At 26.4% G+C, this 19,414-nt stretch overlaps 2 protein-coding genes across 2 annotated transcripts; both read left to right on the forward strand.

The window, feature by feature from the left end:
* The first annotated feature begins 7,516 nt into the window (after positions 1-7,516).
* Positions 7,517-10,966, forward strand: LOC129287399 (2-oxoglutarate-dependent dioxygenase DAO-like). Its single transcript, XM_054923542.1, has 3 exons — positions 7,517-7,896; positions 9,082-9,403; positions 10,547-10,966. The coding sequence occupies exons 1-3, from the start codon at positions 7,556-7,558 to the stop codon at positions 10,805-10,807; spliced, it is 924 nt and encodes a 307-aa protein (XP_054779517.1). The 5' UTR covers positions 7,517-7,555; the 3' UTR covers positions 10,808-10,966.
* A 4,252-nt stretch (positions 10,967-15,218) lies between these two features.
* LOC129314867 (2-oxoglutarate-dependent dioxygenase DAO-like) lies at positions 15,219-18,220 on the forward strand. The gene is made up of 5 exons (XM_054958380.1): positions 15,219-15,446; positions 16,412-16,531; positions 16,864-16,895; positions 16,990-17,188; positions 18,062-18,220. Exons 1-5 carry the CDS (start codon positions 15,219-15,221, stop codon positions 18,218-18,220), a joined length of 738 nt encoding a protein of 245 aa, XP_054814355.1.
* Positions 18,221-19,414: the final 1,194 nt, after the last annotated feature.

Below are 19,414 nucleotides of genomic sequence, written 5' to 3' on the forward strand. Positions count from 1 at the left end.
TTTTAAATTTTTTTAAGATGAAATGCTTTATTAAATAGGAATAAATGTAAAAAGATAAGATTAGTTTAAAAATAATAACTACTTTATTGAAAGATAAAATTTAATTAAAAATACTTACATTTTTAAATAGAGGGACTAGTGTTAGATATACAAAGAATTTTCTATATATTTATTCTTAACATAGAGTAACAAATCAAAATAATTTATGTGAGCGTATATAGAATAAGTTTTTGCTTATATTCTTCAAATGAATGAGGAATAAAAATCTATTATTCTATTATTCATATATAAAAGTTGATTATAATTTGAATACCCATAAAAAATATTAATGAAATTATGTGTCTCAAGTTTGAGCAACACAAATTACGGGCTACAAATTAATTATATAATATTAATGAATATATCTTCCACTGCATACCTAATTTGTTCTTAAGAATCATTATATTATTTGTAATGCTCATATGTATGATTGATAAATGGTAGTAAAACATGCTTTATATTATTTTCTTGATTTAGAACTATTATAATTATGATTTATAAATCATATTATCACATAATGTAACATCCCAATTTAAATGTTAATAGTTAATTTTGGTTAATAGAAATTTTAAAAGATATTTAGAGGTAAGAAAATTAGTAAGATATAATTATTAAATCTAACTTAGAATATAATTATAAATTAAAAAAATTTAAAAAAAAATATTATTAAATTATTATTATTATAAAAAAAGAGAAAAGGCATGGAAAAAAAACAAAACGAGAAGAACAAGAAGACTTTCGACGTTTTCGTGTGCCATCATTACATATATATTATAATAATAAAAAAAAGGGGAGAGAGGAAAGAAGAAATAAAAAAAAATGTGGGACCCACTGAATTTTTATAAAAACTCACATGTTCCTTTGTTTCTTCATTCATTCCTTCGTGCGCGCTGAGGCAGAGAGAATGCGAGTCGCCGGTGCGAAATATCTAAATTTTTAAGGTAAGAGTTTTTAATAGAATATTTAGGGTGTGATTTTAAGCTTTTCAAGACTAAGTAAGTGTTCTAAAAAATTTTCTTAGTCATCCTTCTTCTTTGGTTTCTGAGTTTGTAGTGGTAAAAAATTTAAGATCTGGAAGAGGGATGAATTTATATTGAATAAATATGATTTTTGAGGTTGTCAGTAGTATAATAAATATTCTAGAGTATAAATTTGTTGATGATCTTTGAATTTATGGCTTATGGATCAAATTTTAAACTAGATCTGAAAATATATGTTGATTTATTGAGGTTTAGATGATTATTTGGGATGAGAAATGAATTATTATGGTTATAGGATTATGATTCTAAGCTAGAGACTCAATTTTTAATTTTTGAATATTTTATGTGCGAATTTATAAAATAAAAAGAAAATTTTGATAATAGAAATTAGTTTAAAATTTGATTTTTAGATTATTAATGTTTATTGATAATTAAAAGAGGAGTTAAAAATTTTACTTAATAGTATTAACTATAGATTTGTATTAAGATTGAGATTAGATATTATGTTATATTTTTAATTCTATTATTAGAATTATTTTATTAGTTTCAAAAATTGAAACTAATATTTATAAATAATATGTTATTTGTAGATTGTATTACTGGTGAAGATTGTGGTAAGAGAAAAATTTTAAGGAATAATTTATTAAAAAAGCCACAAGGTAACCATGCTTTTAATTTGTGATTAGTGTTACTTCATGTTAATTGGGTGATTATTGAGAAAATTATGAATTTTGTAATATTGTATAATTGTGTAATATTATTATGAATTTGTTTCATTATTGTGGGAGGTGTTGGGAGACTTGCTATTGTTGTTATATTTATGTGCCACGTGGTACGCCCCTATTGGAGCTCAATAGGTGGCTTGTAAGGGCTCGAGCTAATCTACCTTTGGCCAGGTAATTTAGCATCGAGTGAGGGCTACGGCTCGAGGTTAATGGAGGAATATAAGGATGGTTGTTTGTGTGTGTTGTAATATTTCTTATATTTGTTAGAATTATATTATATTTAATTCTCACTTAGTAAGCACACACTTAACTGTTTATATACACTATCATAAATTGGCTTTGGTTACTGGGACTTTTGAGTTTCATTATGTGGTTAATAATTTTCAAGAGAAGAGCCACGAGTGACACGTGGAGGAGTCCCAAAGGCTTAGTGGTATAAATCCACTGTCTTTTTTGGGTATTTAATTTATGATTTATAATGTGTTATATTGTCAATATTAGGGCTTTTTGTTTATTGTCAATTATATGAATATATAAATGTAATCATGCCTTTCAAACTATTTCTATTTTTGGTACAATTTGGATTACTGTAATTTTAATATTTGGTTTACTTTGGATTGGTTAAAATGGCATAATTATAAGGCCAAATAACTGGCTTGTGTTAAAAATTAACTAAATTGCTTATTTTACTTGTTGGGAGTATAAGGATAGACAAATGTGATTTAGCCTAATGGCATATGGGAGGTAAAAATTTATCTGAAATGTTATAGTGTGTGAGTTGAAGCCAATTATAAAATATTTTATATTAAAATTATTGATATAAAAATGTGTTGGGTGGCTGTAACCCAACTATGATTGAGTTAAATTATTTTTTAAAAAAAATTTTGGTGTGTTACACATAAATTATAGTACAATTCCTTATAGTATATATTTTATTTTTCTTAATGTAATAGACGGGGTAACACATTTTGAAAAGAACAAGCTAGATTATATTTCAAATTGCAAGATGTAAGTAATTTTAAAAAATAATGCTATTTTTTAATATGTATAAGAGTAGCACATTGCAAAATAGAAGCTACTCCTTATAGATATCAACTTACATAGGACAATATATTCTAAAATAAAATAATTTATTATTTATATTTTTAATATGTATGAACATAACAAATTTTACAATAAAATACTCTTTAGATTTTAATTTGCACAAATTCATAAATTATAGGTAAAATACACTATCTTCCCTTTTATTTTGTTAGAATTATAAAAACTCCTTTATTTTTAAAACTTACATTTTAGTCTCATTAATAAAAATTATAAAATTTAAATAAACATAAGCATAAATTATATTGACTAATTTATCTCTTATTTCATTAATTTTTTTTCCTGCAGGTACGTGTTTGAAAATATTATTTTAGTAAACTTAATTCTTTTGTTAAAAAATGTAAGATGTTATTTCTTAGGGGTTGGATATTAAAAAATATAAGGTATTTTTAGTATTTGAGGTGTAATTATTGACTTTTTAAAAAAATTCATAATGAATAAATTATTTTACATTTATTTTAGAGTAAAATACCCAATTAAATAATAAATATGAAAATATGGTGTTATTTTAAAGACAATTAACTATTTTATTGGGATAAAATTTGATTAAAAATATCTCATATTTTTTAAAAGATGAAGTATGTATATAATTTTTTAAAAACTACTAAATAAATTAGGTTTTATGACTAATAGATTTAAAACATAAATAAAAATTTAAAAGAGTATATCTAGAATAGTAACTATCAATTAATTATTAGATGGGTGAAAATAAAAATTTAAAATTAAAAGCCATATTTGTATTATATAAATATTAAATATTGATTTTAAGAGAGATTTTTATAGATTTAAAAAAATAATTATAATTAAGATAAAATAAAGAGAAAAATAATATATTTCACTTTAAGTATATTAAAATAATTTTTAATATTTATTTTTATTTTTATCCTCAAAAATTAAAATATTTCTGTGCATCACACAAGAAATCTAATTTGATTTCAAAATATGTCAGATCTATGGCTTTTGAATGAAACTAAATTTTACACCCGCGCGATGTATGGGAATATTAATCTTTATTTTTTATTTAAAGTAAATAAAAAAATAAAAATAGTATTTTAATGAGTTTGTTCTTTTAGAAAAATAGACAAATATAATATGTTATAAAATTTTATTTGACAGACGTAAAAGAAATAAATTAAAAAATTTATAACCACAATTCTCCATTTTTTTTAAAATTGAGGTCACCAAAGTTTAAGATCCCACCTTGCAATCATTTTCTTTGATCCAAAACAAGTCATAAATATTATTAGAAGTTAAATTATGAGTACATATTAATTCAATAATTTTATAGAAATAATACTTTATAGAAAATGTGAAATATGTGGTTATAGATAAATAATTATAATAATAAAAATTACTCCCTCTATTAAAAAATGTAAAGTATTTTTGAGAAGTTGAATGTTAAAAAATGTAAGATATTTTTATTCTTTTGAAGTATAATTATTACCTTTTTTCAGAAATATTTCTATTGATAATTGCTTTATATTTATTGTAAGGTATTTATTAGGAATAAATATAAGAAGATAGAGTTAATTTAAAAATAGATAACTACTTTATTAGAGGGTGAGATTCAGTTAAAAATACCTTACATTTTTAAATGGAGAGAGCAACTATATTTTTTATTTTTCTAGCATATTTATGATTAAAAATATTGAAATAAACAATAACTTGTTTTTTTCATAAAATTTTTTATCCCATATATAATCAAATATAGAAAATAACTTAAAATTAAAATATATGAATTGTTATATCCATGTAAATTAAAATTCTAAAACATATAATATAAGAAAATTTAAAATGCATATCTTGTTTTAGAATTTTTTTTAAATTGTATGAACATTTTATTTTATTTTAATATGGGCTATACATAACAAAAGGAGGATCAAAATTATTTTTTAGACGTGTTTGTATTTAATATTTAATTATACCTCAACTAGAATTACTTCCGATAGAAGAATATTTATTAGCCATGAAAAATATATAACAATTTGTTTTATTCTTACACAAATTATTTTAAAATATGATATCATGTTCATATAAAAAATATAAAATATAAAAATAAAAACATTTTTATATGTGATTTCCACATAAATTAAAATTTAAAAAATATATTTTAGTTAAAAATTTATTACTTATAAATATAAATAATAAATTATTGTATTTAAGAATTTCTTATACTTGTGCATATAAAAAATGTGAATAACACACTTTTTTTATATGATTATTTAATTAAGTCAAATTTGAGTATTGTTTAACAAAATTTAAAATAAATCTTTCACAAATAATTTTTGCATTTACACAATTTTTTATTATAGAAATTTTCACCTTTTTGTCAACTTATTTTATTATATAACTTGTTATTTTTTATATATTAAAAAAATAAATGATATTTTATGAACAAAATTTATTACCCTTACTCTTTGTTATTAAAATTTTAAAATTAAAAATTAAATTATAATATACACAAACAAATAATATGTTAAAAATACTATCATTCAATATAGATTATAATTCATTCTATTTTATAATTTGTTATCTAATGCATATTTACAAAGAGATGATAAAATTTACTTTAATAATAATTTAGTCTTTTAAGTTTGCCTCAATAATAATTTAATCTTGCAAATTTATTGTTTGAAGAAGAGGTAAAATGCTATTAAAATTTGTCAATATAGATAAAAAAAATATTGAATTGATAGCCACATAAATTAATGATAAAATCAAATTGACTTGAAGGCAAATTTATTCTCATTTATCCATTTGTAATATGTCAGATTATCAACATACTTTATATGTCAATTTAATTTAAGGGTCAATTTTTGTTTCAAAACCTATTAGATTAAAGTAAAAATTTAAGAAGACATAAGAAATTAAATTAATAAAAATTAAACTTGAGAAAATAAATTAATAATTAAGAAAATTTGAGGGACTTAAAGTTTCATTTCATTTTTAAAAATGAACAATGTACTTTATTTTAAAATTCATTACCAGTAGATATTAAATATGTGAACACCAACTTATTTTAATTTAAAATTTATCGTATAGGATAACAAATTAAGAATACATCTTATGTATATAAATAAGCAATTTATTTTATAAAATTTTTTTATTCTATAATTCATTTTCCTATGCATGCAGACTTAAATTTCAATGGATGTAGAATTGAATTTTTATAATCTGTAAGAATTAAATTTATAATTTTATTATAAGTTTTCAATTTTCATTTTTATTACGCATTTGGAATTTAACATTTACAACCAAATTTACAATAAAAACTAGATAGTATTATGCAATAATTATTATTATATTGCATGTGACACTTATTAAATAATAGGATTTGTATCGGTCATTAAATCCAAATATAATATATCTTATAAAATTACTATAGTTCTATCATATATAATTCATTGATAAATTTTATTATATATTTCCTCAATTTTTAAATGTAAGCATAATTTTCATATGGTTTGTTGTTATTTTTTATAAGAAAAAAAATTTCAAAAAGTATTTATAATATCTTTTCTTCATTATTGCTCATTAAATGATAGTATCATTAAATTATAAAAAATAAAATATTAATCATAAGTATATTTTAATTAAAAAATTTTAATTTTAAACGTAATTATTAAAATTAACCACTTTTGTTAAATTATATGTATCGGTTAAAATTTACTTATATATAAAGCTGAATGTGAATAAGTTAATTGATTTAAAATATAAAATACTCTATTTTATAATTTATCACTTAAGATAAAATAAAAAAATAATATATTTTATTTTAAAGATATTAAAATATTTTTTTATTTTTATTTTTAAAATTAAAATATTATCGTGCATGTTTCAGGGTATAAAATCTAGTTTGATTTGAAAATGTCAAATCTATGGTTTTTGAATGAAATTCTCACTTTCTCTTACTTTTTAATATATTTTTTAATTAAAAAAACTGAATGCGTTAACCATGGTGGGACCATTGTGTCCGCACATGCCTGTAAAAAGTCAAACTACCGTATGTAGTCTGTACAAAATTGCACGTTAAATAAATTAGGGAATGACGGGAGAAAGTCTTCTTGTCCTGGTGCAAATTGTCTTAATTTCTTTAACCTCAACAAAGTTCGATCTTATCTAATTTTTGTTAAAAATTGATCTTATAAAATTGAAAAGATCAAAAAGATAAAATTATTTTTTTAATTGAATTGAATAAGAGATTGAACATCACTTAATCTAATTTGGTCTTAATAAATTTATTTAATATGATTATAATTAATTTATTAATTATTGATAATAATATTTTAAAATTATTAATAATTTAATAAGAATAAGAGATTAGAATGGATTATTGTTTCTCATAAAAAAATTAAGTGAATATTAAATTCATAAAATTAATTTTCTAATCTTATAAATTAAGTTGGTGTTATTAATTTTTAAATTATTAGTGAACCAAACTGAATTATAAATTACCGAACTCAATTTTTTTGTATGAAAGAGATAGGAGCTCGGATTTGGTCAACATTCAATCCCATTTAATTCTTTGTTCGGCGCTAATCCCAATGTTTTACTTTTTTTTGTTTAGAGGGGGAAAAAGAAATCAAGTAGAGAAAAGTTGAACATGGCGGGACCCCCGTGTCCTCATCATCGCACGTTCTTGTTGGCTATATATGTACAGTGTACAGCAACAAGAAATCCAGTTAGGCAGAGGAGAAGAGGAAAAAGGGCATGGCGAAGATCAGAGTCGTGCCAGTGATCGATCTGGAAGAGGCCGGAGATAATCTCAAGAAGAAACTGAGAGAGGCGTGCGAGGAGTGGGGATGTTTCAGATTGACGAACCATCCTATTGATTCGAGTCTGATGGCGGAGATGAAGAAGGTTGTGAGATCTCTGCTTGACCTTCCTGTAGAGATCAAGATGCGAAACACTGAACAAGTAATCGCAGGAAGTGGCTATATGGCTCCAAGTTCTAAGAATCCTCTCTACGAGGGCTTGGGTCTCTACGACATGGCTTCTTCTCACGCCGTCCAGGCTTTCTGTTCTCAACTAGATGCTTCTCCTCACCAAGCGTAACTCTCTCTCCCTTTTTTCTTACAATTATCTGCCATTAAGTAAATATCATCAATTAATTTTGGAAAAATTTTGTCTCCTTGTAAGCATACAAACTCTGAAAAAAAATCTGTCTGTGTCTGTGCCTGTTTGTTTGTGGAGACCACCAATTTTTAGAACATGTTGGAAAAGTTTAAGACCAAGAAGAACACTTTAGAGAGGGAAAGTCTGATATTCTGTTTCTGAAAGCATTTTAGTTGATGCATAACATTTATTTATTTATTTAATATTCTGCACTGGAAATGACATGGATCCAGCAAGGGATTGTAGGAGTTTATCCCATCCATCTACATTATACGTACGGATGGGTGGGATGAAAATGACATGATCATATGGGTTTCAAATGGACAGTTGGAATGGACTTGAATGAATTTAATGTGAAGCCATTAAAATAGATCGTAATATAGCATGTGTATTGAAGATGGGGAATAACGGACCGTGACTTGAGTGACTTCTTCAACCTCCCTCTTGAAAAATGGTTAGTCGCCAATCTTAATCCTCATCGCAGAAGTGAAGCTGAAGAATTACTTGTGGCTTGTTGTGTTGGAAATTTTGGGAAAATAGAAACAAGTTGACTTTTGCTAATGCTTAATTCTCCAAACATGGATTGTTGAATCAAGTTCTAGCACTTGTGCAACACACCTCCAAGGTTCTTAACGTCACTGTTATGTTGAATTTTTATGTAATGTTTGGTAGGTAGAAAACTGCTTTCTGGAAAACAAATGATCAATGCACCTATCCCCCCTTTAAAAAAACAAAAAACAAAAAAAAAATTCTAGGTACATTTCTTATTTCCTTTGTAGAAAACACTTTTTCGTGAGCTAAACATTGCATTAATCCTTTTTCGCCCTTTGTTCTTTTATTTCTATTGCTCTTGTATTGTTCACCCATAGTCTGGTTCATTTTTTATGTAAAATTATGTGCAGTTTAGCTATTTTTTGAGGAATGAAATTCTCCATTTTTACTCAATAGTTATGTGTGTTACAAGGCACAAGCAGAGAGTAAACTACCCTCATTACCTATTAGATCTCCTAAGCATGTTATTGATCTTTCAAGATTGTTGTTGACTCTTACTGAATCCAATTTCCAAGAACAAAAGAGTGCTTTTGCTTGAAGTGTATATACATGTGATGTGTGGAATGCAGGAAAGTGATAGAGACATATGGGAAAGCAATTCATGAGTTGTTGATGGATGTATCAGAAAAGATGGCAGAGAGTTTGGATTTGGAAAAAGGAGATAGATATTTCAAGGAATGGCCATGTCAGTTCAGGATTAATAAGTATAGTTTCACGCCAGACACAATTGGGTCGTCTGGTGTACAAATCCACACAGACTCAAGCTTCCTGACCATTTTGCAAGACGATGAACATGTTGGAGGGCTTCAAGTCATGAACAAGTCTGGTTCATTTGTTGATGTTCCTCCTTGCCCAGGAAGCCTCTTCGCCATTCTTGGTGATATTGCTCATGTAAGTTACATCTCTTGGCCTTCAATCCTAAGTGATCATCATCAAGTTCTGAAATGTGTGCGGTTTTGACATATGTTTTTAGTGGAAGAAGGTTGTCCAAATTAAAATGATTGAAAGTTTGATTAATTTTAACAAGCTTGCGTAAATGATAATACTTGTGGAATTTGAATCATCTTAGTTTGCAATTCCCTTAACTTGTCTGGATTTTTAATTTTTAATTTTTAATAGTTAGTTGATCTGAAATTCTGAATTGTTACTCTGTTCTTTCTTTCCTAATTAGGGAGATGCAACAGCTATGTTTCCCCTATTCCATATGGATTCTAAATTCAAATTTACGAGAATTACGTATGAGTCCCATACAAGAAAATTAGTTACTTGTAAATCCCAATCACTTAAGTCATGTTTGGTAGCATTGAATTGACAAGGTGGAAATGGAATCAAAGATGGAATCATAATTTAGGCATGATTGGTATGCAAGAATTGCAATTCTTAAGAATCCCAATTCCATCAAAAATGTTAGAATCCAATTCCATCATATTGACTATGGAATTGCTTCAATTCCCTTGAATTCAATTTGTGGACCCTACTATCCTCATCTTTTTTGTCCATTTATAATAAGATAGGTCTTTTTAATTTAAAAAAAAAGGGCAATTTAGTCTTTTCCTATTTTAAGTACCTATATAAATTAATATTATATTAGAATTCCATCTTCATATCAAACACACTTTTAAAACTCAATTCTATTCCGATTCCGATTCCAATTTCAATTTCGATTTCAATTCCGATTCCATTAAAAACTCTCCCATCATTCGAAACGAGGCCTTAAGTGTTGAAATCTAATTTTTTAAATTCAAAATTTGACTTGGAAATAAATTGAAAAAATAATTAATTTTCTTATTTGGGATCTAGTTACAATTTTCCTTTCCTAAATGAATGTGATATTTATTTATTTCTTATTTTAATTGAACTACATATCTATAAAAAATGATAAATCTAAACTATTTAATTAATTCAAACTATAGTTTAAAATTGAAACCTTTGAGGGGATTGCAACTTAAGAGGATCCAAATTCATGTAACTGTGTGTGTAAACAAATTGGGATTATTACAAATTATGAAATGAATAATGCAAATATGTGTGTAGGTATGGAGCAATGGAAGGTTTGGGAATGTGAAGCACAGAGTAGAGTGCAAGGAAGCAAGTGTGAGAGTATCAATAGCTTCATTCTTATTGGGACCAAAGGAGGGAGACATAGAAGCACCTGAGGAGCTTGTGGACTCTGATCATCATCCTCATCTCTTTCTTCCTTTCTCTTATGAACATTACAGGAAGCTTAGGATATCCCAAGAAATGCATGCCGGAGAAGCCCTTGCCCTAGTACGTGTCTCTATGGCCTCTGATTAAATTTAGACAGTTTAGATGAAAAAAATCAATGAAACTTAAATTATCTAAATCTTATATGAACAGCCTAAATGTAGTCTTCAAGAACTAAGGATGTGTGCAGGGAATTAATTCATATAAATATCTAATTTCTAGAGTCCGTCAAGCTATTTATACTCAAAATCATCCATAGTATGAGAGTTTGATGGTAGTTATTTTTAATAGTGAAAATTGTTATTCTTAGCACGCACTCATATATATATATATATATATATGTATGTATATATATATATATATATATATGTTTGTGTGTTAAACATGCAAATGCGTTCCCCACCCCCTCCCCAATTCCAAGGAAATTGTGGTAAAGGAGTTTGAGAATTTACAATTGTGATAAACATAGCTTCTCTTGCACGCCTGGCACATTTTGAGGAGTGCTCCGAACCATTTCAACTAGTAAGTTTTTAGCACGAACAAGAAATTTAAATGCAAAACAATTCTGTGAAATCATAAAATTATTCTAAAATTTCATGTCTTTTGAAATTGGCAATTATTGTTGGATCGTTGTTAATGGTTATTATGTAGTTGTCAATAGAAAAATTCTGCTGCTAATTGTTCACAATAATTGACACCGTCAGTTTATTGGACATGAAAATTCAAAGTAATTTTATGTTTTATAGGACTTCTTTTTATATTTAGATTTGTTACATGAAATCTTAAAAGTGATTTTCTCGTAAGTCATTAAAGGTTATTTTTTAACTTCTGACACTCTTTTTTAGTGCTATTTTGCTGAAAAATTATGGTTTTTTTTTATAATATTTCTGCCATAAGACCTGGATCCCAATTTTTCCTTTTTTTTTTTTTATAAAGGGAAATCAGATTGAGCAACGTGGAACATTGGGGGAACCCTTGTGTCCTCCTATCAGCGCCCATTCTTGTTTTTTTTTTTAAATAGAAACATGACACGTTTTCAGTAAAAATAATAAATGAAAAATTAATTATTTAGTTTTTAAATTTTGATTTAGTTTTAACACATTCCCTAAATTTTAACTCATAATTCAATATTTAAATTCTAACTTATTATAACTTAGTTCATAAAGTTTTACCTCAATTGTAATTTAGGTTTTAAACTTTAATCCACTGCAATTCAATCCCAATAATGTTAACCATTTTAAATATTAATTGCCATATTTTAGAACACAAAAATAGAAATATTAAATCTTTATCAATTTAAAATTTTAGTGATTTAAAATTAGTTCTTAAATGTAAACATAATTTTAATTTTTAGAATTTTATTTTTAAGGTTTAAGAATTAAAATTTTAAATTATTAAAATAATAGAAACTCAACTGCATTGAGTCTTTCCCACAGCAGTGAATCCTTCTCGCTTTCTTAAACAGAAGCGAGCGCTCTTGCACAAGTACTTTATCACTATACTAATGTTTTGTTTGGATGGAAGTAAAATATGAAAGAAAAGAAAATATGGGAAGAAATAAATTTTTCCTTGTTTGGTTGATGAAAAAAAAGTAGGAGAAAAGAAAAGTGCAGGAGAAAATGAAATGTGAAGCCCATCACATTTTTTCTTCAAATTTTCTATCCATAAGTAGAGAAATTTGAAAGTAAAATTTTTATTCCATCCTCAAACCCTCATCTCTCCCTCTCTTTATCCATTGTTTTACCGAGGGACGTACCCACGTTATGGATAGACTAGCCAAGAGAAAATTATACAAAATGACCCTAAAATGTTTTAGTGACCCCTTTTAAAAAATTTCAATTGCCCCCATCATTTTAAAAAATTCATTTGTCTCTTTAAAAAAATTTACTTATTTCATTAAAAATTTGATAACTTAAAATCTTATCTATATACTATTTCTTAAGTAGGAATAGCTTTACAATAGAAGAGTAATAATTTAATAAAATATTTTGTTTATAGAAAATTTTATCACAAATTAATTCTCTTCTATAAAAAAGAGGTATATAGATTTAATTTAATAGAAATAAAAAAACATGAAATGAATAGACGTAAATTTTTTTTATATAAAGATAATTTTTTATTATAATTTTATGTTTTATGTATTGTTTTTAGCACTTAATTTTATTAAATTATACCTTTAATATAAGTTAATAAATAATTAAATTTATATTTTTAATAAAATATTAATGTTTATTTTAAAATAAATTATGCCCCTATCAATTTATTTTTCTAGATGCGTCGCTAGTTTTATCCCCTCTATTGAAGACTTATCATCTTTAAGCCAAACAGCAGTAGCATATTCTATCGATGCATGTTCTTTATCAACCCAGGCAGCTTCCATGACATTATCATGCACACTTCTTCCTCAACTTTAGTTCTTCTTTTTCAATTTCATGGTAACAATCCACAGTGCAATGTTAATGCCAAATTGGTATGCAATTTTTACTTTATTTCCCTTTTCTAGATCCTTTTACTGTTGAATTTCAGTTTAGCGAAATGATTTATAATTCTTTTATTTTAATTTTAATAAATTATTCACGTTTAATTATATGAAATATAATATATTGACATAAAGGCATTATAATTATTATAATATTTATTTATTTTCTTTACTCTTTATTTTCTTTTATTCATCCAAACACAATCAAAGATAATATTTTCTTTTTTTGAGTTTTCTCTTCTTTTTATTTTCTTTACTCTTATTTTCTTTCCTCTTAATGTTTCTTTCCATCCAGACGAAGGGTAAGGGTAGAGGAGAGATTCCCATTGCCTTGCCTCCAACAGAATTAATGGCAACAATTAATTTACAGTCGGATCAAAACTATTAAAATTGAGTTAGTGAGTCAAATATTAAATTAAAATTATAAGAAACAAATGATTAATTTTTTAAAGCTAAAATATATATTTTAGTCCATTAATTTTGCACAAAAATTCATTTTGATCGATTAATTTTATAAAGTATATTTTCAATCCTTCATTTCTAACATGGTTAGTTTTATCAAAAAAAAAAATTATATGAAACTTTTAAATGTTGACAAAATATTTTCAAATATTGACATATTCAATTTAATTTTTTAAAAATAATAATTATTGATATAAAAAATAGTTATTTAAAACTAACAGTGTTATAGTTAAATAATAAAAAAATATTTTATAAAATTAAAATATTAAATTAAAATTTTATATAAAATTAGAAGATTAAAATATACTTGAGCCATTTTTCAGAAAACAATTACAAACTCACAACTAGCTGCATGACAAAATTCGGGTGCTAGACAGAGAGCAGCAGCAAGGCGTTCGGTTTTGGTACTTATAACTGTTCAAATTAAATTTTAAGATTTTATTTTTATATTTATATTTTATATTTACTATAAAAATAATAAATTTTTAATAAATCTATTTTATCATCAATATGAACAATACAATTTAATATGAATACTTTAATTTAATATTAAATTTTTTTATAATTTCTATAAATTGATTATCAAGATGTATTCTGAATAATTTGAATTTAATAATAAGATGTTTTAAAAATTTTAAAAATTTTTATTTTAGTAAATATAATAATAAAAATAAAGATAAAGATAATATTTAAATTGACACTTTAAAATATTAAAAAAAGCTACAATTTAAAAATTTTAAATTTAAACTGTTTAAAGTATATTTAGATAGTTAATTTATAACAAATAAAAATATTTAATATTAAATTAGATCATCAAAATTAAGTCCGCATTATTCAAATTGATGATAGAATAAGTTCATTATTATTTATATATTTATTTTAATAAATATAAAATAAAATATTTAAAACAAAATATGAAAATTGGTGATCATCACTTGATGAGCAATCTAGACCTTCTAGAGTCCAGATTTTTAAATTTTATTTTTATATTTATTATAAAAAATTATAAAATTTTAATAAATTTATCTCATTATCAATTTAGATAATATACATTTAACATAGATGATCCAATTTAATATTAAAATTTTTTATAATTTTTATAAATTAATTATCTAGATGTATTTTGAACTGTTTGGATTTAATAATTAATATTTTAAAATATTTTTAAATTTTTATTTTAATAAATATAATATAAAAATAAAAATAACATTCAAACTGGCACTTTTAACTGTCTAAAATATAACTGGATAATCTATTTATAAAAATTTTAAAAATTTTAATATTATATTGAATCATCGAAGTAAAATTCTAGTATTGTCTATATTGATATAAGATAAATTTATTATCAAAATTTTTGTAATAAATATGAAACAAAAACATAAAAATAAAAAATCCGGACGTCCAAATTGCTCAGTGCTCAATTGACCAGCCCCAAAACCGGACTCTGATGAGCGCATATGTACTGTAAAAATATTTAATATTAAAACAAATCGGTGCTCATCATGTGATCAGCGCGGGAATCCAGCAACAAGTCATGCGTGGCTGCATCGCGCTTTCTTCATGGCTATATATGTACAGTACAGCCACCAGAAATCCAGACAGACGGGGAAAATAGTGAAGATGAACGTCATGCCAGTGATCGATCTGCAAGATTCTGGAGATAATCTCAAGAAGAAGCTGAGAGAGGCGTGCGAGGAGTGGGGATGTTTCAGATTGACGAACCATCGTATTGATTCAAGTCTCATGGCGGAGATGAAGAAGGCTGTGAGATCTCTGCTCGACCTTCCTGTAGAGATCAAGATGTGAAACACTGAATTCCTCCAAATTCTAGGAATCCTTTCTGATGGACCCCATAGCACGGGTAACATGACATTAATGGCAACGAAGCTTGAGGATGATAATTATGAGTATGGTGACATAGAAGGAGCCCAATATTTTCAATCCAAACTAAAGCCATGAAGCAAGCCTTGTTCAGTCTTGTGCAAGAAGTTCAAGAGCTTAGAGAGCATTGGGTACTCCTCTCAAGCCCAAAGGAGAGCATTTATACGTGTATAATGTATTTAAGATCCAAACTCATGAAGAGTCAAGCCCAAGAGATGTAAACCTTAGTCCAATGCAAGGAAGACTACAAGTTAAGCCTCTTGCAAGCAAGGAGGCATGAAACCCTAGTAAAGAAGTCAAGAGTGGCGTGATTTTAAATTCTTTATGATCCCTTAATTGTCTCCTAAATTATTTCCTATTTTAATGGTCCTTTGATTTGATTTTCTATTTTGAGTCTAGTCAAAGGTTAAAATTAATTATAGTATTAATTTCTAAATTTTGTAATCCCATAATTTTAGGATTATATCTCCTAAATTATGTGGCTAAATATTTTATCATTATTTTATATTATTTCTCCTTTTAGTATTAGGAAATTAGGGTTTTAATTTTAGGAAATATTTTTTTCTATGAGCCTATATAAATTAGGCATGTTCCTTATTGTAAAGGACACAGAAGTTAAATGAAATTATTCATTTTAGAGTTTATAACTCTTGTGAGCCTTAGTGCTTTGTGGTAGCATCCCGTGTGAAAAACAGACGTGATCAAGAGCGTGATCAACTCTTGTGATATTTTCGAAGGTTGAGGTTACTAGAGGCAAGTGTTCTAGAGGATCTTCTCCTTGATCATTATCCTATTGTTTACTTCATACCTTTCTTTATTTTCGTCATAAATTTCGTCCCTTTTCTTTTGTTCTTGTATTTTTGTTGTTTTAGGGTTCTGTTCCTAAAATAGCACGATTCTGTTTCCGCGTTCCCGGTCACTTTCTACGAGAGCTTGGGACTCAACAACATGGTTTCTTGTCACGCGGTTCGAGATTTCTCTCCTCACCAAACGTAAGCTTTCTGCTCTCGATTAGATGCTTCGCCCTTTGTTCTTTTTGTTTCTATTGTATAGTTCACCCACAGCCTAGTTCTTTTTTGGTATAAAACCATGTGCTGTTTAGCTATATTTTGAGGAAAGAAATTCTCCATTTTTACTTCAAAAAAAAAAAGGATGGGGCATACCACGTAATACCCTTAGTTTTGTTTATGCACAAGCAGAAAGTAAACTAGCCTCATTACCTATTGAGTCTACTAAGCATGTTATTGATCTTTCAAGATTGTTATTGACTGTTACTGAATCCAATTTCCAAGAAGTGTATGTATATGTGATGTGTGGCATGCAGGAAAGTGATAGAATCATATGGGAAAGCAATACGTGAGTTGTAGATGGATGTATTAGAAAGGATGGCAGAGAGTTTGGGTTTGAAAGAAGCAAATAGATATTTCAAGAAATAGACATGTTATTCCAGGATTAACAAATACGATTTTACACCAGAAACGAAAGGGTCATGTGGCGTGCAAACGCACGCAGACCTAAGCTTCATCGCTATTCTACAAGATGATGAAAATGTTGGAGGGCTTCAAGTGATTAATAATGAGTCTGGTTCATTTGTTGATGTCCCTCCTTGCCCAAGAAGCTTCTTTGCCATTCTTGGTGATATTGCTCATGTAAGTTGCATCTCTTGGCCTCAACAAGTTTGTTTGGACATTTGGTTATTGGAAAAACCACAATTAAGGGCCTTAGAAAACTAGCAATCAAAATTGAGGATCATAAAATCATGAAATTGAATTTAAGGATCATGGTCTTTTTTTGTAGCTTAAAAATAATATTTTAAGTAAAACACCTTTTTTTGAGATGCACAATTAGTCAGTGTAAAGGGTCTTTTAGTCAAAATATTATTTTTAAACTCCAAAAAAGGACCATTGTCCTTAGATTTAATTTCAAGATTTTCCGGTCCTCAATCTTATTGCTTATTTTCCCTCGTCCTTGATTGCAATTTTCCCTTTGTTATTAGTGGAAGTTCTTCCAAATCAAAATTATTGAAAGCATGAATAATTTTCACAAGCTTGCTTGAATGGTATTAGTTGATTGATCTAAATTGTTACTTTGTTCTTTCCTTCCTAAATCAGGGGATGCAAAATCTGTGCCCCCCCTATTTCATTAGATTATAAATTTCAATTGTTAGTTTTCTTTCCCTTCCTAAATCTAGGGAATGTAATATTTATTTATTTCTTATTTTAATTGAACTACATATATATCAAAAAGATAAATTAAACTATAATTTAAAATTGAAACAAATTGAGGGGTTAAGAGGATCAAATTTCATGTATCTATGTGTGTAAACAAATTTTGTTACTTATAAATTATGAAGTGAATAATACAACTCATTTCTCAGACTCTATGTAAATCAATGTAAAGTAGGGAGTTGATGTGTGTAGTTATGACGCAATGGAAGGTTTGCGACAGTCAAACACAGAGTAGAGTGTAAGGAAGCAAATGTGAGAGTGTCAATAGCTTCATTGTTGTTGGGACCAAAGAAGGGAGACATAGAATCACCTGAGGAGCTTGTGGACTCTAATCATCATCCTCGTCTCTTTCTTCTTTTCTCTTACGAATATTACAGGAATCTTAGGATGTCCCAAAAAATCCATGCTGGAGAATCCCTCGCCCTAATACACGTCTCTATGATCTCTGATTGAATTTAGACTTTCAAAATTAGAAAAATCAATGAAACTTAAACTATCTAAATCTAACATTAACGGTCTAAATGTAGTCTTAAATTACTAAGAAGTGCAAGGAATTATATAAGTTGTGTATGTGTGATTTTTCGTTGTTTACTTGTGTCATTTTGAAATTACAAAATTATATAATTTGATAAATGTGGTGTAGACTTTAGTTATATTTTTTGTTTCTTGTAGTTGACTAGTTGTGCTATTTTTATTACCACTTTGTAAGTTGTGTTTATTTCATGTAAAAAATTTATGTTTGATTACTGAGAATTTCAAAATGCAAATATCTCCATATATATTATTTGCTTAATTCTTAAATTCAAAATTTAACCTCAAAGAAATGTCATATAGCATTTATTATACTCCCAACAACCTCAACAAATATAATAAATCATCATAAGTTTGGATTATCTACCTCATAGGAAAATCCTAATCTAAAAATCATCCTCAAACTCAAAGAAAATGTGTAGAATGGTAGAAAGGAAGGAAAAAAAAACTTACCTCAAAGGATTGCAAAGTTCAAATCTAGCTCCAAAGCACCAAAAAATCAAGCCTAACTGTAAGGCTCAAATCAAAACAGGGACTTTTATTTGCATTTTTAATCGCAGATGATTGTGGCTAGTGTATTTCACAACTGCTAATGGTTGAAGCTACTTAACACTAGTACAAAAAATAATTTTTATGACAAACTTTTGACCACTATTATAGAAGTAATTGTGGCTATAACGTACTCAATAGCAATTTCAGTAATTAAAGCTAGAAATTATGTAATTATAATGACAGTTAAATAAAACAAATATTGTTATAATTATAAAAAAAATTTAAGTAAGAAGTATTTCAAATTTAAGTTATATATATAAATAAATTAATAAATTATTTAAATAAATTAAATGATATTGATACACTTATAAAAGAGGAATTTTTTAAAAAAATAAAAGATATCTGCATGACAGGCCAATGGCCTGTCTGATATCCCATACGTGTGAAATAAATTTTTTTAAAAAAATAAATGAAACCCAAAGCTCTACTTACCAGAATTGAAAAAGAAAGAAATTTATTAAAAAATAGTTAATGTCACAAAAGGCCATAATAGCTTCTTGTGATATCCACAGTTGATAAAAAAAATTTAATAAATAAATTAATTATTAGGATATCACAATAGGC

This window comes from Prosopis cineraria, unplaced genomic scaffold, assembly GCF_029017545.1.
Source record: "Prosopis cineraria cultivar Desert tree isolate PC_DT_omini unplaced genomic scaffold, ASM2901754v1 PC1, whole genome shotgun sequence".
NCBI lineage: Eukaryota > Viridiplantae > Streptophyta > Magnoliopsida > Fabales > Fabaceae > Prosopis > Prosopis cineraria.